Below are 25310 nucleotides of genomic sequence, written 5' to 3' on the forward strand. Positions count from 1 at the left end.
GTCGGGGGTGTTGAAAATTTTTAATTTACACTTGTGAAGTTTTTATTGTTTGTTTTCATAGCGGCAATAGACACACACATTCTGTGAAAATTTCGACACTCTACCTACCACGATTAACGAGATACAGCTCGCTGACAGACAGACGGACGGATGGATGGACAGCGGAGGCTTAGTAACAGGATCCCGTTGGCATCCTTCAAGTATAGAAGCCCAAAAACGGAACACTTATGGAGTGGAATGGCCTTGATGTCTGTCTGTCGGCCTTATAGCCGTCTTTTTACCCGAGTACGGCAAAGCCAAAAGGATGAGTTATGATTTTATATGTTTAATAGATTGCATTAAAATGTTATCTAGATGTAACTTTATCCTCCAAAAAAATATATAACTACTTACAAAAGTACCTATAAGAAAGAAAAGATTCGTTTATTTTTTAGTTAGGTAATATCGAGGCGTTTATGAAAATAAAAACTCTTATTCTTTACTGCTCTCGTGATCTTTCAAATCGTTTTATTACTGGTACAAAAGTAATATTTCACTCGACTCGTGCCGTTTCAGCAAAATATCTTTTAATATCAAATCCGGATATTCTTATCCGGTTAAAAAGAAGGAGGAAAATAAAACGTTCTTTGTTGAAAAGGCAGAAGGATTAAATAAAACAAAAAATTATCATCATCGTCACTGTTGAGCGCGGGTCTCCTCTCAGAATGAGAAGGTCCTGACTCATGCGTGCGCGGATATCCAGACTTCATACATCTTTGAATGGAAAACTCTCAAGTATACAGTTTCCTCACGATGTTTAACAAGTAAGTAAGTATAGTAACACATAATCGCTTATTCGTACTTAGTTCCGAAAAGTAAATGTGCGTACCCGAGGTGGAACCCTGAACGTACCGAATAGGAAAATGAGATTATTCTATATTATAAATGCGAAAGTGTGCTAGCATTTCACGACCCATCCGTTCAACCGATTTTGACAAAAGCTTGCATCCCAGGAAAGGACATGGCTATTTTTTGTCCCGGAAAGTCCTCACGGGATTTACAAAAAAACCTTTTACACCGACGAAGTCACAGACATCATCTTTTTGGTACAGAGATAGCTTCCGGAGACGGATATAAGATACTTTTAACCCTTAGGAACTCTTTGATTTTCCGGAGTAAAAAGTACCTTCTATCGTCAGTGAAAAACTGTTACGCTGGCAAAGTCGAGGGCAACATCTACAACCTAGTTAAAATAATGAGGGACGTAATTAAGAGTTCCTGAAAAAAAAACTCATTTTGCTATTCGGTCTTTGCAGAAAAACCTTTTGAGTATCAAACGTCAGTTTGTGAGAAAATAGATCTTTTCTCCGCAAAATACTTCTGAGACGAATACAAGGGACAACAATGGTTCCAACATTCCATCATTCTCAATAGTATTAAGTCTGTAAGAATTCTTGATCGAAAACTGTCCGCACTGCAATATTTCTGCTTGAAAATTCTCGCTCCATCTACTTTAGTAGGACAGTGTTTTATGTGAAGGGTTTTGTAACATTTTGAAAGCGTGAGTGTTGTAAATGAGATTCTCTTTTATATTTTACAATCTCATCGGAGTATGATGGATGATGAAGTCTAAAGCTGTAACACGCTTGTATTAACACCCTTTTCGGGAAAATATTATGCGTCGGGAAAAACTGACAGAGCGATAATTTTTACAAATTTTATTAGTTGAAAATATAAAACTGGTGAGACTAATTAATCAAAGAACGTATCCCAATCGCTGATGTGGGACAAAAATATTATATGAAATTATAGCATTATTGTAAAGTTATACTTATTATAGTCCGTTCAACAGTTAAATTGTAATAAAAACCGTTCAAATGCGAGTCGAGCTCGCACATCAAAGGTTCCGTACTATATAGTACAAGATAGATAAACACTTTTAGTAGAACTAGATGATGCCCGCAACTTCGCCCGCGTAGATTGGTCAGATCTCCTGGTGGATTGAGGAGTTCGAATCCAAATTTTTAACCCCCGACCCAAAAAGAGGGGTGTTATAAGTTTGACGTGTGTATCTGTGTATCTGTGTATCTGTGTATCTGTGTATCTGTGTATCTGTGTATCGGTGTATCTGTGTATCTGTCTGTGGCCTCGTAGCGCCTAAACGAATGAACCGATTTTAATTTAGTTTTTTTTGTTTGAAAGGTGGCTTGATCGAGAGTGTTCTTAGCTATAATCCAAAAAAATTGGTTCAGCCGTTTGGAAGTTATCAGCTCTTTTCTGGTTTTCTTATTACTTTTATCCCAGGACCACCAGAGGTTACGTATTTTCTGACACCGGAAATATGTACGATTGAGTAGTGTTAGTAAGTACTAAGAAAGCATGCCTAGCCTACGTGCTAGCTTGCTTAGACGGCCAATTTTCAGGTATCTGATAATCAAAGTACATAAAACCATTACTTACCTCACGTAAATTCTCCAAACTGATTTTTACGTATATTTTAGGCAATATCCTTAAAAATATGTCGCCAATACTCCCAGACACTTCCCGCGTCGGCCGTATTGCTTTGCAGACGCTTTAAAGCTCCCAAAATAAGTAATTACTTAACTGCACGTAAATTCTGATGCTCCATTTTTATATATGTCCACCAGACAACTATTTTAAAACCTTTTACAAGAAGACAGACCGATCCAGATCCAATTATCCCCTAAATTCAATTTTAATGCCTCTGTGGGTTTGAGCGCGAGGGCATCATTATCTACGCGCATGAGACTGAGTAAGACATGTATTAGGATATATTGACTTCTCTCTCACTCTCTTATAGTTTACTTATGTCAATTAATTATTAATATAAAAAAAAATCAGCTAAAAATTAAAAAAATTGGAGAATTTACATGAGGTAAGTAATGTTTTTATGTACCTTGATTACCTGATACCTGAAAATTGGCCGTCTAAGCAAGCTAGCAGGTCTGTAGGCATGCGTTCTTAGTACATACTAACACTACTCAATCGTCCACATTTCGTTCGTCAGAAAATACGTGACGGCTGGTGGCCCTGGGATCTTTCACTATTGTAACAGAGGTTCATAATATTATGTCAATTGGCAAATGTCAAGCTGTCAAGATGGACGTTGCTTAGATACATAATTATTTATTTGAAAATAATGTTTTGGAAAACTCCGATACTTTGGATCGTAGGCGCGGAGTTTCTAATTTATAAAATATTATAATCACAGTTAAACGAGAAAACATCAATTCAATTATAATATCCAACAGTCAACCAAAGGCCACGAACAATCAACCCAAACCCAAACCATAGTCAAGCCATAGTCAAACTATTTTTAGGGTTCAGTAGGTATCTGTAGAAAAAAAAAGATGTAGTCGCGTAGGTGTGCATGGCACCATTAAATATCGTAGGAGGCGATGACCCTCCGCGCGGCTGAGGTTCCCGCATCGTAATCGCTTTGTCGCGCAGGTTTGGATGATGCATTAGGCGCACCTTCTTTATATTTTATCTGCTTGAACTCAGCTTATTTACTTTGACAAAATACGTTTAAAATTCATCATCATCAGGATCAACCCATCGCCGGCTCACTACTGAGCACAAGTCTCCTCTCAGAATGAGAAGTTACCACACTGGCCAAGCACGTATTGGCAGACCTCACGCACCTTTGAGGGAGCATTATGGCCAACTCTTAAGCATGCAGGTTTCCTGACGATGTTTTCCTTCACCACTTCGTTGTCTGTCTGTGTGTCATCTTTCAAGAGAATCAAAACTTATAAATTGGGTACTTCCCGTTTACGTAGAATCATGAAAGGCAGGTAGCAATATCTTATAGCCCAAGCACTCTACTCCTGTGGCCCAAGTAAACAGAAAAATCCGACAACTGAATTGTCATTACATAAAAAAAAACTTGTACGGAACTCTTCATGTGTGAGGCAGACTCGCACTTGACCGGTTTTTGAAAGTTATGTCAAATAAAAATTTGACATGCAATAACAAACAAAATGACATACAAGCCACTTTATTCCTTATTTCATCGGATGAAAGTCGATTTCAATTTAATCGTATATCTTAAAAAAAGCGAACTATTATACGACTACGTAAAATAGGTACATTTTTAAAGCAACGACATGTTAGAAAGAGATATTTCGTTTTGGTCGTGTTAAACTATGAGTGAATACTTTGTGAGTCATTCAGATAATTCTTGATTTAGTGATGTTCGGTTAAAAATATTTCATGGAACGTATAATTAACATAACATTGATGTTACTTTTGAAGAGATATTAGCTGCCTTATTGGATTTATATTATTATAGAAATTGGGTTTTAGAATGGCACAAATAAACGGTAATTTATGAATAAAAGTTTAAAAAGTGTGAAATAAAAATTAAATTGAAAATTTAAAAAACCCCCGACACATAAACCTCTAAAAAGTAAAAAAATAATAGGTAAGTATGTATGGGCCCTTTAAGAATAGTATAAATAGTAAAGTTTTTATCCAAGCGTTCGTTGCGTCGGGGGACCGCTAAAGACTATTCTTTCTACAACAGATGACTTTCATAGTTTATGATAGGTAGCGGTCCCCTGGCGCAACGAGCGCTTGGATAAAAACTTTACTATTTATACTATTCTTAAAGGGCCCATACATACTTACCTATTATTTTTTTACTTTTTAGAGGTTTATGTGTCGGGGGTTTTTTAAATTTTCAATTTAATTTTTATTTCACACTTTTTTTATGGAACAATGTCACTAAGTTCCCTTAACGATTTAAAAAAAAATTACACAAATCGGTTCAGAAATCTCGGAGATATCAGTATAGGTACATAGTTAAAAAAACACAACTTCATTTTACAAAGTCGTTTAAAAAAGTAGCCTATGTTACTCCTTGGTTCATTCTCTACTTGTCTGTGAAAGTCCCGTCAAAATAGGTTTAGCCATTCCGAAGATTAGCCCGTTCAAACAGACACGACACTTCAATTTTATTTATTAGTATAGATACTGCAAGTAAATTACAGACTGCACTGTCTACAGTAAATAAATTTTTTCGTGAACTCATTTTAATTTTTTTTTTGTGATGTATCCACAAATTCACGGTTTTCAGAATTTTCCATTACTTGTGCTATAAAACCTACATACCTACTTCATGATTCTAAGTCAACAGGAAGTACCCTATAGGTTTTGATAACCCTTTTCTTGACAGACACGGCAAACAGACAGACAGGCAAATAGACAGACAGGCAAACAGACAATGAAGTGACCCTACAAAAGTTCCTTTTTCATTTTATGGTACGGAACCCTAAAACCAATTTCGACACTGTCAATGAAAAGCGCAATATAGTGAAAATATTTATAAATCGCAACATTACGTCTTTGAGCGCAGACAAGATTGGTTTTCCATTTATTTTCTCTTCATGTAGCTAGGTAGGTATATGGCATTCATTGTTCTCGCATTGTTCGCTCAACAGCGTTGATTGATCCAGTTCTTGTCTGGTTATTTTCCAATTGTTTTACAAAACTCATTGGGAACATGCCGGAAAAATGAATCTGAAAGTTATCTGTTAGGCATAGATTTAGGCATAGAATTTTTAATAACCAAACTTCACGTGGACGAAGTTGCGAGCATCAGCTGGTCCATATCCATTCTAATATGTATTATAAATGCGAGTGTGTCTGTCTGTCTGCCTGCTACCTTTTCACGGCCCAACAGTGCAACTGATTCTGACGAAATTTGCTACAGGGTTAGCTTATATCCCTGTAATTGACATAGGCAACTTTTATCCCGGAAAATCAAACAGTTCCCACGGGATCTTTAGAAACCTAAATCCACGCGAACGAAGTCCCGGGCATCCTCTAGTGAAGAATAAAGTGCTACGTATATTCGTAGCGCTAATGATCTACGAGTGGAAATTTTGAATACTTTAGTGCTTTCCAATAAATAAAGGCTAAAAAATTACCCGAAAACAGAAATAAAAACTACACAGCCAGCAAACGTTTTTAATGATACTTTACATTCGATAAATCATCCATCCAGCGCAACAAAACGTGCCTTAATGGCCGTATTCAACGAAATAACTAACGAAAACGGACGTCGAATCCCGTAAACAAACCATTTTAAACCGACATACAAGATTTACGACACATTTTTTACCCGTGTGCTTACTGCTTAGTATAAAATATGTTGTATAGAAGCAAGTGTTACCTTGCGGAAGTCCATGTTAAACAAGGAACCAAAAACTTAATTTGCTATAATCCGTCAGACATATCTGCGTGTGTGTGTGTGTGTGTGTGTGTGTGTGTTCTTTGCAATTGGTCATTGTAAGGTCTACATCTGATGATGCTCCGATGTCGGGGCGAAATATGCCTCGAGTGGTTTTGGGATTTGTATGTCGTGCTACGTGGTGGTGGTGCGTATTGCTGGCTTGGTGGCTAGCTTTTCCTGCATGTTTAGCAGTGGAGGGTGGGCGGTACATATCGCATGAAACCTCGAGACTTCATCTGTCAAATGTATGCTATGTAATGACGCTCGCGGAATGTAGTTAGTTTAGCGCTCTCTCTATTACGTAACCCCATACCAGCCGTGGGAGTTCAGAAAAAAAATTACTGTATTTCAGCGTTTGTAAGAGAAGTGGGGGTTTAATTTAGAACTTTATCTTGTTTACAGGTGGCAGTATTACGCGAAAATGGCGTCATCGGTCCGCAAATAGAGCCGGCCGGGGCGATGGGCTCGTAGCGGCATGGAGGAGGACGAGAGGCGGCTGTCGTTCCCGCCGCCGGCGCCGCTCAACTCGCCCGGAGAAGAGATCGACGGCTCGCGGCTGCTGGGCGAGATCGTGAGGACGCTCGAGGCCACGAACCCGGAGGCGGCGGCGCCGCTCGTGGCGTCGCAGTCCCGCGATGCGCTCGACGCGCCCGAGCAGCGGCCGCGCCGCGAGGAGCTGCGCATCGCGCTCGACGTCACGTTCTCGGAGCCGGCGAAGCGCAGCGACGGGGAGCCGCGGGCGGTCGTCACCCCGTTCACGCGCGACTCCGCCAAGCGCGCCGGCTCGCGCGGCGCGCAGCTCGTGCGGGAGTTCGGCTTCATGCCTCGGCGCCGGCTCAGCGTGGAAGACGGAGCCCGGCTGCCGAGGAAGTTCGAACCCTTCCCGCCCAAGCTGTACGGACGCCCGCTCGAGGAGATCGACAATTTCATTTACGATGAGGTATGTCGCTTTCAAATTGTAGACATTATAGTTACAAGTTAGTGTTTAGAAAAATAAGATGCGTAAAATTGGGATCCATAACAAGCTGATTTCTAGTTTCATGATGGTTACGAATTAGAATCTAAGGCGGGCAATAAATTTAAAAAAATTATGTTGCCACATCGCAACAAATCGCAACGCACAAGATATATTTCTGTATCGTATACTACAGGAATTGAAAATAAAAGTTAATTGGAATTTTAGCCGAAATGAAATTCTAGAATTTAAATGAAAATGGGACTGAAAACTGGATTCATCTATACTAATATTAAAAATAGGTAAAGTTTGTGAGTTTGTTTGTAGGGGGTAATCTCTGAAACAACTGAACAACCGATTTTGAAATATCTTACACCAGTAAAAAGCTACATTATTCCTGAGTAACAAAGGTTAGATATTCCTACGAAAATTGCAATAAGCTACCCGTGCGAAGCTGAGGCGGGATGCTAGTAAAAAATAAATATTATTTATGAATCCAGTTTCATAATTTTTTATATTCAACAGAGACAAAACACCAATTCTAGTCAAGAGTGAATAGGCAACTTCTCGGCAAGCGCGTTGCATTTTAGGCTGCATCATCACTTGCTAGCGGGTCTGATTACAGCCAAGCACTAGTCTGTAATTTAAAAAAAAATCAATAGCAACACAATATTGGAAGCTTTCGTTTCGAATCACCTAATGCATGACATAAAAGTTAATGTTCAATTTGTTTAAATATTAACCACAAGAATCGTTATTCTCGACCAGGAGTCGTAAAGTGGAAAGCTTAGCAAAATTTATAGCCGCTATTGTGCTACCAACTTTAATCGCCTATAACAAGACTTTGAACTACGAGCACGAATATTTTTAATGTTGCAACAGTTGTTTATTAATTTTCTGCAAGAAAGGTAAACACGCGTAATCTGACCCGCTTTGCCAAAAGTGATGAAAATGAACCAAATTAGTTTTATATTAAAGATTTTAGCTTTCAGTTACCTAATAGTAGGTATATTTAAATATTTGATTCAAAATCAAAAAGTTATTAAACAATGAAAAGAGTATGTATGGGTCAATATTTTGTCTTCCATGGTAGAATAACAGAATAATTTATTTCAATTTTTTCGTGACACCCATAAACCACAATAACGAGACCTATGTCATTGTAGATCAGAGCCGTATTTGAATACATACTGTTAATATTATATTTCGGTTTTATCACTAATAATAATAGGGGCATGGCCGTAGCCGGGAAGCTCGCAGGATTAGCACCAATCCTGTAAAATTGAAAACAATGCTGGATTACAATTCCTAGTTAAAATGATGACGAATACGACTGAAAAGGTGTTTTAGTACTGTGTTGCATTTTACTATGAAAACAATATCCACAGCGGCGGACATAAGCGTAAACAAGTAGCTTTTCCCTAGAGGCGCACTATACCACTGTGTGGAGGTAGCTATTGGGCGAGTGTAAGCAATTGTAATCACACTAATATTATAAAGGCGAAAGTTTGTATGTGTGTGTGTGTGTGTGTGTGTGTGTGTGTGTGTATGTTTGTTACTCCTTCACGCAAAAACTACTGGACGGATTTGGCTGAAATTCGGAATGGAGATAGATAATATCCTGGATTAGCACATAGGCTACTTTTTATCCCAGAAAACCAGAGTTCCCACGGGATTTCAAAAAACCTAAATCCACGCGGACGAAGTCGCGGGCGTAAGCTAGTTACTAATAAACTAACAATACTAACTTAGCAATTGAGGAAAAATTGTTATTAACATACTAACAATCTATGGATGGAAATTTCTGAAATAAACGTTTATTTATTTATTTATTTATACGCGGTCCATACAATCTTGTTATGAAATCATGATATTAAGTGAAAATCTAACCTTGATAGGAGCGGACTGAAAACCGAAAGGTCGCCGGTTCAAACCTTAGCCGTTGCACTATTGTCGTACCCACTCCTGGCACAAGCTTTACGCTTACTTGGAGGGGAAAGGGGAATATTAGTCAGCATAATAAACTTGGCTAATATTTTTTTAAAAAAAAGCACTGGCCAAATCGTATCGCTTACATACGCGAAGGAGGACTGCGATTTGTTTATTTTTTAAGAAAACTAAGGAAAACTAAAGTAAACATTCATATGCCCTCTAGTGCATTGTGAGGTGCATCGCGCCGGGTGTGAATACATGTGTCGCTTTTCTACATTTAAATAGAGCAAAATACATTCCCAAAGTGACGTAACTAGTGGCGCTTTTGCATATTAAATGATCCCTATGCTTTCTCATGGAAAGCACAGCGGAAATTTTCGCATACATTAATAGTTTAACACGTATCTGTGTCAAGTATGTGCATTTGAATATGAAAATTTCAATACCAGTAGAGCTGTTTTATAATCTGTTGATGGACTGATACTGCCCGTTTACTTTTTTAAACGAATATAATATAAACAAAGATCAAACTAAGATCAAGCTATTTCGAAAAGTAAAGACAAATTCGTATGTTTTTGTGTGTAAAGGCATTCGCGTAGCATATACTATTTAGATAAGTACCTACCTATTGGCGCGGTGTTTACGCACCAATATCTACAAGTTTTTGTAACACAAGTTCACATCAGTATACAATCGGAAAACATAAGTCCTACCATGGCTTTGGTAAATAACTGGATAAATATCTTACTCTGCAATATTGCCTTGATTTTGCAGATATTATGAGGATAAACTCTATGAATGCTATTTACAATCTCATGCGTCAACTTAGAGGACGAAAATTATTAAGGGGCAATCTCCAAAACTTTTTTATGCTTCGATTCAAGGTCATAACTTGAGTCAATTAAGGATTTTTTCTTAAATGAAAAGGCCTACAGCAATCTGTAGATGGATGGCAACTATCTATATTTATACCAGAAAAAAATACTTTTTCTCCTTTTTGGAAATTGATTAAAAATGTTTGCTATTGAAAATAAGTACGGTAGTATTATTTAATTACTTTCTTAACAAATAAACTTTTCTCATTTCATATAATAAATGAAATATTTCTAGTAATATTATTGGACTAGCTGTGCCCGCGACTTCGTTCGCGTGGAATAGCGACTTTTCGCGCTTTATATAGCCACGGACGCTCAGGCGCGAGGCGCCGTGATTCTTTAAATTGACATAACTTTTTTATTTATGAACCGATTGACATGAAATAAACACTAAATGTTAAGTGAAGTTTACTACAATATATTAGTGAAAACCGTATTTAAATCGAATAAGCAAATCGAATAAGCCGTTTCTGATATTAGCGTGCACAAACACACAGACAAACAGACAAACAGACAAAAAAAAAATTAATTACAATTTCGGGTTCGGCATCGATATAATAACAACCCCTGCTACTTTTTTTTTATATATTTCCATTGTACAGACACCACTTTTCTACAATTTTATTATATGTATAGATAAAAGATTGAAAGTATTTGATACCAAGCTTCCATTGTCGTAAAGCAGTGTCGTGAAATTTTTTAATAAATCCGTATTTCATTTTTACCTTTGCGAATACAAGAATTTCAATAAAACTCTCGTTGGGAAGACAAGTGGCAATTCAGCAGAAATTCGACCAGTCGAGAACCGAACAAGTGTTTTGGAATGATGTCATAAAAAGTAATGAATGACATAACAAGTAAAACATATTACTTCTCTATTTTCTGTCAAGTTGTTTTGAAACTAGGATACTTATTACGGAAATATGTTTTTTACCATGAGTTTATCCCATTTGAAACTTAATACATAAGATCAAATTATTATAATATGGATATTGATGATAGCGTAGGGATAACATCGATGTATGGATACACACGTGTTCAAAAACAATGGCTAAGACTCGCACACGACGAGTGACATTTATCAATTTAGTGCAATATAAATACAACTACAACATTTCAACTCTCTATCTATTACGGTACATGAGATACAGCCTAATGACAGACGGACGGACGGGACGGTCATAGCAGAAGTGTGTGTGTGTGTGTGTGTGTGTGTGTGTGTGTGTGTGTGTGTGTAGGTGGGTGGCTGGGTGGGTGGCTGGGTGGGTGGGTGTGTGTGTGTGGGTGCATGCTTGGCTGCGTGCGTGCGTGCGTGCGTGCGTGCGTGCGTGCGTGCGAGCGATTGTGTGTGTGCGCGTAATTACTTTTATAGCCAACTGTGAACTACATAAAATATACCGACCTATTACATCGAACTATCTTATTTACATTAAGTTTGTATTATCAGAACATCGCTAACCACACGGCAGCAACATTTGCTTAGGAAAGTGACCGGTGTTGCCCCGACAGCTCTTATCTGATTAGTGGTCAACTTGTTGCTCAGAATTCTAAAGCCAACATTTTAACTCTTCAACCATTTAAAATGTTAAGCAATTTATTATTTCTACGAGCTGATACCCGCGACGTGGATATAGGTTTTTAAAGATTCCGTGGGAACTTATTAATTTTTAGGGATAAAAAATAGCCTTTCTCATTCTTCAGGACTTTAACTACCTATATTCATACAAAAAAAATCACTTTGATCCGTTGTTCCGTTGTGGCGTAACACACTTTCACATATTTTATACCTAACTAAAGGATGCCGCGACTTCGTCCGCGTGGATTTAGGTTATTAAAAATGCCGTGGGAAGTCTTTGATTTCCGGGATGAAAAGTAACCTATGACGCTCTCGATGTCTTTAACTTTACCTATAATTGCAGCCTAAAGATTTTATTATGATAAAAGCTTAACCCAACAACTTCTATGGATTTAGATTTTCTTAAAATCCCGTAGGAATCCTTTGTTATCTCAGGATGCAAACTATCTGTGTTCCGAATATCGTTGAAATCTGTTGAGTATCTAACTGAAGCACTTATTAAAGACCGCGACTTCATCCGCGTGGATTTAGGCTTTAAAAATCCCGCAGACACTTTTTGATTTTCTGGGATAAAAAGTAGTCTATGTGACTTCCAGGTCTTTAAACTATATCCAGTGAACCCATGCAAAAACCATGTTGATCTGTTGTTTCGTTGCAACGTGTTTGAAGGACGAACCAACCAAACAAACATACTTTCGCATTTAGTGATGCATAATTATTAAATATATTAAAGCAACTTGTTATTACTATACCAAACCGAGACTAAGAAACTTATTAACCCCCGACCCAAAAAGAGGGGTGTTATAAGTTTGACGTGTGTATCTGTGTATCTGTCTGTGGTATCGTAGCTCCTAAACTAATAAACCGATTTTAATTTTAAAGGTGGCTTGATCGAGATTTTTTTAGCTATATAATCCAAGAAAATCGGTTCAGCCGTTTGAAAGTTATCAGCGCTTTTCTAGTTACTATAACCTTCACTTGTCGGGGGTGTTATAAATTTTTAATTTACAGTTGTTTTATGTTATCTGCCGTATTCACTTGTATGTAAAAAGAATATAGGTAGGTACTCAGTAAACATCGGGAAAATGTTAGTAAGATTCTGCAATTTGTTTGATCCACGTTCGAGGAAGGTTACGAATATGAAAGAACGGTACGTGCCGCGCGGACGAAGTTGTTGGCATTATTTACTTGGTATAGAAATAGTTTTGCATCCTGGATATGGACAAAGTTTACTTTTTATTCCGGAAAATCAAAGGGATTAAAAAGTTATGAATCCACGTGGACGGATAGTGTTTATTTAAAGCTACTTGTAGAGGCTGGATGAGGAAGGCTGCGGACCGGGTGTGGTGGCGCTCTTTAGGGGAGGCCTATGTCCAGCCGTGGACGTCCACAGGCTGATGATGATGATGATGATGATGATGAAAGCTACTTACTTTTCCCTGTAAAGCCAGCCACGACTAAGGGGACCTTAATTCTTATTTTGTATTATCTACCGAATTTACTGGTATTTAAAAGGAATATGGATATTCAGTAAACATCGGGGAAATGTTAGTAAGAGTCTGCAATTTGTTTGATCCACGTTCGGGGAAGGGTACGAATATGAGAGAACGCAATGGTACGTGCCGCGCCTCTGCAAACGTATTTCGCTAGGGAACTAGTAACATGTTGAATTCTGCCGCGTCAGTACTTTACAGAATTTAATTTAGGCCCGGTAGGCTCAGGCTGTTCTGATATGTTAATATTTTACCCTCAAAGATATTAATGCTGGTGTGAAATATACGTGCTAGTTTTGGGTTACCAGAACTAAGTATCCTTTCATGGTTCCGTAGCAAAAGGGAGCCCTATTAATATCACTCTGCTGTCTGTCTGTCTTCATTTTATGAACATCGGCGAGAAGTGGAGCTTCCGTAAATAAGGAGACACGTACCTATTTCTTTATTTTAACCGAAAACCAAATACCAATTTTCATAGATAGGTAGGTACAACTTGAAAAATGTCGCACTTTCACACACACTTTCATCACTATAGGTAATGTAAAGTCCAACTTAAGTATGTCACGATTTCCATGAAATTCTTGGGTTGGGGGGGAAATACTAAACACGTTTCATAGTTTTGCGCGGTCATCAACACGATTACAAGCCGCGCATGCCGCCTGCGCTGGCGCTAAGCGTGACTATGTAACCACCCTTACTCCTTTAGGAGTTGAATTATCAAAAACCCATTCTAAGCGAATGCCCAAGTCATAATAGCTATGTATTTGCTTAATTTCAGTCGGTTCTTCCAATCATTTGAGCTGTGCCTTCATAGATCAGTCAGTCCGTCACCTTTTTCCATAAGGTACATATTTAGCTTATAGAAAGCAAAGCACTAACGTGTCAGCAATAAAATAAATTCATCAGGTTCAACTTCCCTAAAATAAAAAAGACGCGCCGAGTAGGCGCATATAATCGCATTCGTTCTTATTTGTACTTTTTTTGTACTCCTTCCTTAAACGTAGCTCAAACAAATCGTAACTGCCGCCTCATCAGCATTTTCCCCGTTTCACCGAGGCACTGAGCTGTTACTCCGATTACCAGGCGATCGTCAATTTGTTCAAAAGATTTGCACTATTTTGTTACAGTAATATACAGATCCATACTAAGATAAAACAATTTTTTCCAACTTAATTCACAACTATTACCATACGTCAGTAACTTACTTCCACTAACATACTACCAAGAAAATTGAACTTTAAAGGCAGCCAGAAGTTTTATGATTTCCTATTCAGATAACTTTAGATAACATTTTTATTATAGTTTATAACGAAATTCCACAGCCAATTTTAGACGTGCCTTTACATTATTTGATTTTTACAAAAATTATGTAAAAAGTATGTTATAAGTTTGATGTGTGTATCTATGTATCTGTCTGTGGCATTGTAGCTCCTAAACTAATAAACCGATTTTAATTTAGTTTTTTTTTTGAAGGTGACTTGATCGAGAGTGTTCTTAGCTATAATCCAAGAAAATCGGTTCAGCCGTTTGAAATTTACCGTAACCTTCACTTGTCCGAGGTGTTGTAAATTTTTAATTTACATTTGTATTTCAATCATCTGCAAGAAAATAAAACTCATCGGAAAAATCTTGGTAGCGAAGTTAAAAAGGTACCTACAGGTAATCTGTATTTAATCCTCCCTCGTATTCCGAGAAACTGTTGTTTTGTTATAAATGAAGCTTAATTTGCTATTATTTACTTCCCGTGGTGAAAGAAAGCGGAGCGTAACAGATTGTTAGGGGAAAATGATTTTTCTTAGTAAATTGCTAATGCCTATTGTAATATTTATAGTGACCAGTAAATAAGTAAGTTAAGTTTAAAAAAAAAAAAATTGGTTCTCTGTAAAGTCGGTTTACTGACGATAGTTGAACGTGACAACAAAGGCCGATTGTGCTTCTTTGTCGCTCGTTCCGCGCTCTCGCTTGCACTTCAAGCCTTACATGGAACGCCTCAGAGCGAGGTAACGCCGCATGAGACATGTTTTTTCGTGCGTGCAGCCGGCTCTATCGAATTATAAGACGTTGTCACGTCAAAACAAGTATATTAGCCATGTTAAATGACTAATATTCCCTTTTCCTCTCCAACTAAGCGTCATGCTTGTGCTAGGAGTAGGTACGACAATAGTGCAACGGGCGGGGTTTGAACCGTCGACCTTTCGGTTTTCAGTCCACTCCTTTACCGGTTGAGCTATTGAGGCTCTAAGTAAAATATAATAGAATATACAGTAAATATTCAGTCATTAGTAAGGACTAAAGCCTAGGTATTTGCGGCGTTTGCGTTTCAGACTCTGAGCCCATGGTCATCGGATACGAAAGCTTTTATAAACGTCGTATTTATGTAAGTTGTGGCCAGTTATACATTTTTTAACCGATTACAAAAAAGGAAGGAGATTCTCAATTCGTCGGTATCTTTTTTTACTAAAACTGTTGCATTAAAATTTAAACCAAGCCCCATCTAACTAGGTCAAGGACACTGGACACAATAGGTAAAATATAAGTAAGTTATTTTTATATTAGGTAGGTACTAAAATACCGATTCCGTGCGATGAACAATCAATCATAAGGTAGTTACCTGAAATAAGGTTTAACCCTAGTTTTAGTCGTCTACATGGAACACAATGGTTCCTCATAATTGTATTTCCTTTGGCTTTTATCTAATAATATTTGTTTGTAAGTTGTTAAACTTAATACATGGTAGAGTTCACATTAAGTTAAACCAAAATATTGGTCATCGTTTTAACTTTTCCTAACCCCAGTTAAGACTAACTAGTTATCATACTGTACCCTATCCACGGAAAGAAGTTAGCATAGCGCTCTCTGTTTTATGGAATCTCATACAAATATTGAAGGCCAAAATCTCAGTAGGTGCTAACTTTTTTGAGTCACCAACTAATTTCTAATTTTTCAGATTTCTCAAAATGGTTAAAGTCTACCGAGATATTTACCTCTATCATTAGTACGAGTAAGTACGTAATAGATAGAGCGCCATACTTTTTCCGCGGAATTTGTGACAAACTTGTAAAAAACATGTCAAATGTCAAAATTATAATCAACTAGAAGATGCCTGCGGCTTCGCCCGCGTGGATTTCGGTTTTTGTTAAATCCCGTAGGAACTTTGATAAAAAGTAGCCTATGACCTTCCCCGGGATGTATCCCAAGTCTGTACCATATTTCATTAAAATCGGTTCAGCGGTTGGGCCGCGAAAACGTAGCAGACAGACAGACAGACAGACACATTTTCGCATTCATAATATTAGTATGGATGCAACACACATATTATGTTGTCTTCCTCTCGGACGACCGATGGACAAACGGACAAATAATGGACGAACTGATTGACAATACAGGCTCCCTTCTTTTACTACGTATTCCCTGAAACGTAAAGTTTTAGAGTCTTTGCACACTACGCCTTACGAGCGATCGAAGCGTAACAGACGCAATTAAAGTTGTAATTGCGACACAGTCGCAGCCTGCTTAACTTACAAATCGAATGCGAGGATAGTAGATGTACTAAGGCATTCAAATATTATAATAATAATGAGATGTATGTATATATATTGTATGTATTAAAGAACATAATATAGTATGATAGGTATGTTAACAAATACTTTTTCAATTGCTGTTTTTTACTAGGGTATACTATCCCGGAATGAAGTTAGTATTATAGTGCTCTCTCTGTCATAATCCTATACAAAAATAGAGAGGGTGCTATAACTTTATTCCGCGGATAGGATATATAGCTATATATTCCGTTTTTTCTCTTTGCCAATCTACAAATTGAAACGTTCCATCTTCCTGTTGTTCTTTTTATATTTACGCTTTTTAACACAGCGACAAAAAGATTTATTAGGTCATAAAATAACTTCCTTACAGAATTTGCCTTTAAACTTTTCAATTTTCGTTCATTGTGAAAAGTTTTCGCAGAGTTAAAATGGCGTAAAAATTCTTGGGACAAAATATAAAGTGATACTTACCACCACGTTAATGGGGGCGGGCGGTTTGATAAAAACAACCTTTAAGTAGGTACATATTATAGACTTATAATACCCTGATTGACTGACTGATTTGTCACTGAGACTGACTGATTAAACCGCGGTAATTCCGCTGGGGCATAGGCCTGCAATAAACGTTTCACTAATATACCTAAGTGTAGGTAAGTTATAAGTATAATAAGTTTAGAGTGCCTAAGGATTCATGAATAGTTTGGAAAGTGAAATAATCACCAATAACTCCAGATAAGCCTTTTAAAGCAGTAAAGTATTGAACGTTTTGGAAACCATCCAAACTCACCAACCTTGATATCCGCTATTAGTAAATCACATGAAAAACTAAACTGCTCTACAAAAAGAGCTCTTATTTCTTATAACATAGAAGCTAGGTACATAAAGCAATGCCTTTATACAGCCAAGTAAATGTAGGGTTATCGAGCCCGCCTCGAGTCCACTTCGAATTAAAATTGCCTCATGAATAGTTGCCGGTGTTCAAATGCAACTTTTGGAAAGTTTTGGTTCAATCTAAAAGGCAGTCGCGACGTTTGGAATTTTGAATTTAAAGTTGTGGGGACACCATTTCCAATCAATAGTGAAGTAAAGTTGGACTATCGTTTTTCTTTTGAGGGAATTCATGCTCCCTACTATTGTAATACTTATAATACGAACGTGTGTCTGTCGGTCTGTCTGTCTACTAGCTTTTCACGGCCTATCCGTTTAACCGGTTTTCATGGGGATAGTATGCATCCTAATAAATCCTAATGGACATAGATTTTTTGTCCGGGAATATCAAAGAGTTGCCGCGGGAGTACACAAAATCCTAAATCCACCTGAACGTAGTAGCGGGCATCATCTTTTTAACCGACTTCCAATAAAGGAGGAGGTTCTCAATTCGTCGGAATCTTTTTTTTTATGTATGTTACCCGATTACTCAAAGACCCTTGGACCGATTTGGATTTTTTTTTTGTTTAAAAGGGTATACTGTGCAGGTGGTCCCATATTTTGGTGAAGATTTGATGAATATCTTCGGAGATGGAAAGTGTTTGTAGTTATAGAGACTGCAGTGATTTAGAAGTACTAATCCTAATTCAATAAGAGTCTCAGATATTTGACACATTTTTACATGAAGTAATTGTCTAACTACCGGTTTATCAAGTCTTAGGACAAAATGCGGGAAAGATAATTTATCAAGCTATTTCCTTATTTCATTAATTTTTTGTGCTTACTGTGACATGCATAGGCGACACAAGCTAGGCTAAGTGGCTGTAGTGAAGTGCCAATCAATATTGGCATTCCGCCCTCTAGTGCGCTCGAGAGTTTGTCAAGAGCTATACAATGTGTACAAAATATCCAGTCGATTGTGCAGCTTGTTGCATTCTCGTACGTTGTTGTGAATAAACTCAAAAGTATTTGCTCAGTTGGGATTTATAGTTTTCACTCAAACATTATGTTCAAGAAGCTGGGGTAAATCTTGCTTTGTAATAATAGCATTTTAAATTTTATTTATTCTTGTATTTTAATAATAATAAATAATGTCGTGAGTGACTTCCACTTTAATTCGCGAAATTCAAATTTAATTTGGTTTTTCGCAATTTGTAAACTAATGCGACAAAGTAGGCTACTGGCAGTTTAATTGCGCCAATGGCAGTATCATCTTCACATGATTACATAAAAATGCTTTACTTGAAAGTGATCAGTTTAAGAAATTAGTCAAATTATTAAGCTAACCATTCTACCACGACTCCAACGCCAAATTTGAAAGCAAAATATTTGTTTGCTTTCAAAATGTTCGTGTCATAAGAAATTAAAGCATTCGGGGTGTCAGAGGTGGTCAGAGTGAAAATTCAATAGTCATGCTAGCTTTCATCTGCACTGTCCCACTTTGCCACCGGTCACAATATTTGATTTCACAATGAACCTCCACTATACAAGTACCAGAGTGAATTAGAGTCATAGTCCAGTGAATATAGACATTTAAAAATAACAAAAATTCTCACAGAGCCAAATAATGGTGGAGAGCTAGGGTATTACCATTACAAATAAAGTGTTAAAAATCCCCATCGATCCTATGTGTGCTACATAAGTTATTCGGGGTCAAAGGTCAAAATTTGAGGTTTTTAGGTTTTTCTCGAAAACGGTAAGTTTTATCAAAAAAATCTCAGTCCGAAGTTGTAGATCTTAAAATCTTCTACAAAAATGATTTTTTATAATTTTTTTTCTTAAGAGTTACCATTTCTGAGATATCGCGATTCTAAGAGTCACATTATACATGACATGCACACATTTCTACGCCACCTGTGAGGTAGTGTGTGCTTGTATGAAGCTTTGAGTCTGTTCGCTACTCTGTGGTAGTGTACTCGGCGCGTTTTGTATGTGCATATCATGTGACGATGGATTGATGGGGATTTTTAACACTTTATTTGTAATGGTAAACCTCAGTTTTCCACCAATATTTGGCTCTGTAGGAACTTTTGTTATTGACCACTATTTTATGTCTAAATTAACCGGACTATGAGGAAACTCTCGATTTGATTGTGGGAACATTTTACGCCTCCCAGTAACGTCGAAGCTTCGACGTCTTGTCAAGGTACCTAACTGTCGTCAACTATGCTAGTACCCACAAGTCACTATTTATTTATTTATCTTACATGGGACCTTAGGGTTTTAAATATGTAGAGGTACAGGAATAAAACCCAAGAGTCGAAATCTAATACCCTTAGTCGAGGCGTTTACGGTATGATATCGGAGACCTCCGCATTATTATCAAAAAAAAAAAAACTCCTACCTCTGAAACGTTTAGACTAGGATACTTACTCAACGAGCAAGCTTGATTCTAAGTATAAGAATACCAGATAATTAGTACAATACATATCTTCGTCGTGATCAGCATACATTCGACTTTTAATTAATTCAATAAATTTTTATTAAGTAGGTTTGCGCAAACGTAGGTTAGCAATTTAATGGTAGTATCAATTTTCATTTATCCTATCTTGTAAAAGTTATTTATCTTCTTCATATCATAATATACCCAACGTCACTCTGTGGAACAGGAGCGAATAGAAGCGAAATTGTATCTAGTTCAGTGAGCAAAGTCCGGCCGTTAAGTGACCGTCGACAGGCAAAGTGGAGCAGCGCCGATATGTAAAGGTAAACGCACACTTATCCGAGCCGAACGAGTCAAACGAAACGAATTTTAGAATTCTGTATATGAAATCTGTCTGTATATGACTCGTTCGACGCGTTTAGCTCGGATAAGTGGGCGTTCACCTTAATAATTTTCCAATCAATATTTCCCCGTAACTAGCTGTGATGCACCGGGATGATTTCACTGACTACATGCGTGTAGCCTAAGGACGTGGTCTTGTTTAATCGCCCTAGACTTTGCTTCTAGTTTAACTATCTGTTTACTGGTTAGCGCCAAACACCATTCTCCAAGTATACGTCTTGTATGCATTTTGCGGTAACCAGGGTACCTATCCACAATCTCCTAATATATAATTATGTAATCTAAACTATAAATTCGCAACCCATAACTATTTTGGCTTTTCGTAAAGAGAATAAAGTCGCACGTTTGCATTTTTATTTCTTACTAGACTAGATGATTCCCGCAACTTCGTCCGCGATTCGATTTAGGTTTTTAAAATTCCCGTGGGAACTCTTTGATTTTCCGGGATAAAAAGTAGCCTATGTGCTAATCCAGGGTATAATCTATCTCCATTCTAAATTTCAGCCCAATCCGTCCAGTAGTTTTTGCGTGAAGGAGTAACAAACATACACACACACACACACACACACACACACACACACACACACACACACACACACACATACATACAAACTTTCTCCTTTATAATATTAGTGTGACTAGACTAGATGATTCCCGCAACTGCGTCCGCGATTCGATTTAGGTTTTTAAAAATCCCGTGGCTCTTTGATTTTCCGGTACCAAAAGTAGCCTAAATGCAAGCTAACTCTGTACCAAACATCAAAATCGATTCAACAGATGGGCCGCAAAAATCTAGCAGACAGAATATATAGACAGACACATTTTCGCATTTATGATATTAATAAAAAGTATGGAAGTATATCCATACTTCCATACTCAATAATCAATTTTTCAAATACTCAATATTCGAATGACTTTATATCAGTACGCACCAAACGCAATGAATAACACGGCACGTCACGTGCCGGTTTTAGGTAAATCTGTACTTTTATGTCAAGGTGTTGAGTCGTTGGCCGAATGCTTTTACCCTGTCCAAATAATGGCCACACGTTCACACGCCACATTTCACTCAAATATTTTTCTATAAACAGTTCGTAGTGACGTAGGGGAAAAGGATGACTGTACAAATTTTGTCGACTCAATTCCCGTGAAATGCCCCTCATTACGGAAGCTATGCGCGCCTGCTAGGCAAGGCAATGACTCGCCTTATTTTGTTACATTTTAATTAATTGCAACCGATATTCTTATACTTGCCTTCCGGCTTCTGTTTTCTCGCCTTATAATATCCTTTAAAAGGACAGTGAACAGGCATCTTCTAGACAGGCGTTCTTAATCTTAGGTGCATTACCACCTACCATTAGATGTGACTGCAGTCAAGCATATACATATTCTATTCTTAAAGCTTTTCATATAGCAAGGGAAGTTTTTTAAAACTATAAGTTAGTTCTATCTAGTTAGTATATTTAAAGAAGAACTTGACGTAATACATTGTAATGATTACTATGAAGAAATGATACTACTTATTATTAAGATGAAGAAATATCAACAGATACCTACAGTAAAATGAACGAAACCATTTGGATCCCTGTGTTTGAACTATCCTGGCTCCACATAGTATGTGAATAGAACTTTAGACCGAGTGTTTACAAACTCGCTAGATATATGTGTCTGTGTCGTGGACGTGACATGCACTAGTCCATATAAAATATTCGTAGCATTTGCACCCAGTTCATGCTACGGGAATCGGTACGGTCAGCATAAATCAGCCGTACGCTGTTAATGGTCTTCAAGCTTCACTTTGATGTGGGAGATTGAAAATACTCGTCACCCAAAAATAAAATTCAGAATCCCGTAATCGATATGACATTTATGCGGAGCGCGTCTCGCGGCCAGCAAAATAAAACGTGTCAAATATTTTTAGCTGAAATTTGGCTGAAATCAATTCCGAATACAAATGTTTTTACCTACCATAATGGAAAATGTAAATTCGTGAAGCGTTTTTCGGTATTTACGTTTCACTCAAAATCTATAAATAAAGTGATGAATTGCTTCTGTTTCCGACAATGAAAATTATCACTCATAACAAATGGCGTTTCAGCACCTACTGATATTTAATATTACAATACACTGGCCGTTTAAAATGAATTACTTTACGACTAATTTTGGTATTAGGTATATCGGGGTTAGTAACTATACCTAATATAATATATTTATTTAATATGGTCGTAACCTTTGCTTCGATTCGTTTTAATCATGGACCTTTATTAATTAATACACGCTAGACCTGTGATTGCCGACTTGGTTTTCACCATTTTGATAGTAGCAGTGAGCGTCGTTTGAACGTACTTGGGCCAAAATGTTAGTGATGTCAATATAGTGTCAACAAGAAGCCCATTTGACACAAAGTGCCAATTTTAATTCCTGTACGCTTCGTGGGGCGCTTCAAATCGGCACAAAAAATAAGTGTCATTTTATATGGCACACCTGTTCCAGCGACTTGTATAATATGTCCATTGTAGCGACAGGCATTAACAGCAATATGAACGAGTCGCAGAATCTGGGTCGCGATGTGCATGAATAGAAAGAACCTATTTTATATTCTGCAGTGTTCATTGGTGAACTACGAGTAGAACTAAGCGCAAACCCCCGCTTTGTCTCCTGAAAACTATCAAATAAGATAAAAGATTTCCCCCTCGTTCCTTCTTTACAGAAATCCCAGTATTTCAGTTATTTTATGCCTCAATAACTTACTGGTTTATGAGGCGGGCTGAAATTCACCGTCATAGGTTAAACTTGTTGAACTTTTAATGTATCTTTTCCGAATTAAGCTTAAGGATGTATTTCGACTAAAGTAAAGGATAAGTCAAGGTAATGAATGGAGCTGAGCGGTGACGTGTGTGCATCGCCATCAGATTATTGGAAGATCTATCGTCATCTAAAGATATAATATGACTCCTTTATTCAACGTCTCTGCTGTGTTGGGTTTCACTTGATACAATTCAACTAATCTTGTCATCGGAACGCCTTGCTCGGTGCTATACAGTTGTTGTAGTGAGCGTATGTCCATAGAAGTCCATATAAAGAATACTAACCACACGAGGCGAGGCGGTGCAGGTCGGGTGCCGGGTGGTTTTAATGAGTTGTGACCTTTAGAGCTGTCTTACACGACACCGGTTTAGCAAAAGGGCAATATAATCAATATACTTTGTCTGACACGAAAAATAAATAAAACACTTTTCATTTGATTAAACTTTTACAAGTACTTTTGAATCGTCATATGCACATACCACTGGGTCGGAATGTTTCCTACTGAGAAGAACCAGCAAAAAACTCGAAGATACCTACGATATTATTTATTATGAAAAACGTACCAGCCTAGAGTTTACTTTTTTTTTGCCTAGAGTTTACTTGATGCATAGCTTGTATCCTGCAAGTCAACAAATAGTACTTTTTATTTCGGAAAAACAAAGAGTCGCACTGAGTAGATAATATATTTACATACATATTCGATTATCTTTTTAGAAAGAATGACGTCAACACAGGAAAAATATACACGAGGCCACAATTTAATCTGCATTTGAACTATGAACCAGAGAGTCCGCAGATATACGCTATGCAGCCGCATTCATACAAGTGCAATTTACTTTGATTAAAGGGAAATAACGGAATTCATAAAACCTAAATGAATGGTTTGTTTGAGAGTGTAATTCTGTTTTTGTCGAGCTGCATCGCGTTATGTTGTCATTAAATTAAAATCGGTGTTGGATTAGTGGTTAAGATATCGGCCTCTTATGCTGGAGGTTCAAGGTTTGAGCCCGGACGAATATCACTAGCATTGAAGGAAAATATTCTAAGGGTTCTCCATGAATTCTCAAAAAGATGTAAAAATCTGCCAATCCGCACTTGACCAGCGTGATACACTTCTCATGCACAATAGTGAAATGGTAATTGATTGATGATGATGATAATGAATGTAATTATTACTTGATAATAGAGTATGGGTTGGAATTGCGTAAATTTGAAATTTTGCATGTGTCTTCTCTTATTATTCTCTCTTTAACGTAGACCAGCACTAAGGAAGAATATTGAGGATGTACAAGCAGGCGAAGGTGCGGGAAAAAGCTAGGCTACTGATATAAAAAATTATATAGAAGCAAAATGCAAATCAATAAAAATACAAAACGTAGCCTGAAAAGCCTACGCGGCATTTTCGTAGCATTCGTAACCACGTAGCATGATTGTAGCACATATTATTACATGCAATGACGTAGAGCTCCGCTACGCCGTTTATTTCGCGACAAATGACAAGCTACGCCCACAGTATGCAAACCAACTAAATTAAAACATGGAATGGAACCACAAATTAAACAACTATCAGTACGTATAGTACTACAGGGATACGTACATACTCCACTAAAGATATTTCTAAATCCATTTTATTCTGCCCGTAACACAGGTTACCCTAGTACGGGTGTCAAAGCACTCCATCTGGTATCACAGTTATCGTGTTTACTTTTACGGTCTGCTATTTTATTGTCAAAACTGTTTTTTTTGGCTTAATAAATGTATTTATTATATATTCTAGATACCGTTGAGATAAGGTCAAAAATTGTTTCGCGATCTACACTTAGACTTGAAAAATATATTCATTTCTTAAAAGACTCTTCGACATACAACTTTATCTACCGTTATTATGTAAAACTAATAACTATATATTATTTAATATGTAACTAATATATTTTGTTTTTTGATACGTAAAACAAAATTACGTAACTAATGTAAAAATTCACTAAAAAAATAAAATCGGTAAAAATCCTGTTCAAGTAAAGTTATCTTTTTGAAATATCTTTACACAACTTCAAAGGTACATTAATAAGAAAAAACTAATACTCGTATATTGCTACTCACTACACTTTGCACGGTGTGACCTAAATAGATATGACATAGTATATAAAAATATACGTACAGGAGGGACGCAAAGGTTATA

The 25310-nt window shown here is 37.3% G+C and overlaps 1 protein-coding gene and 1 long non-coding RNA gene across 8 annotated transcripts in view; both read left to right on the forward strand.

The window, feature by feature from the left end:
* Positions 1 to 25310, forward strand: part of LOC123875385 (sodium channel protein 60E-like) — a 218095-nt gene that overhangs the window by 91673 nt on the left and 101112 nt on the right. For all 7 annotated transcript variants that reach the window (XM_045921182.1, XM_045921183.1, XM_045921185.1 and 4 more), the window contains exon 2: positions 6641 to 7178. In XM_045921182.1, coding sequence (XP_045777138.1) covers positions 6714 to 7178 — 465 coding nt within the window. In that variant the 5' untranslated portion in view covers positions 6641 to 6713. The remainder of the gene's footprint in view (positions 1 to 6640; positions 7179 to 25310) is intronic.
* LOC123875416 lies at positions 8200 to 23471 on the forward strand. Its single transcript, XR_006798136.1, has 3 exons — positions 8200 to 8231; positions 13548 to 13551; positions 23367 to 23471. It is a non-coding gene; the product is annotated as an uncharacterized LOC123875416 (long non-coding RNA).

Source organism: Maniola jurtina, chromosome 20, assembly GCF_905333055.1.
Source record: "Maniola jurtina chromosome 20, ilManJurt1.1, whole genome shotgun sequence".
NCBI classification, from domain to species: Eukaryota; Metazoa; Arthropoda; class Insecta; order Lepidoptera; family Nymphalidae; genus Maniola; species Maniola jurtina.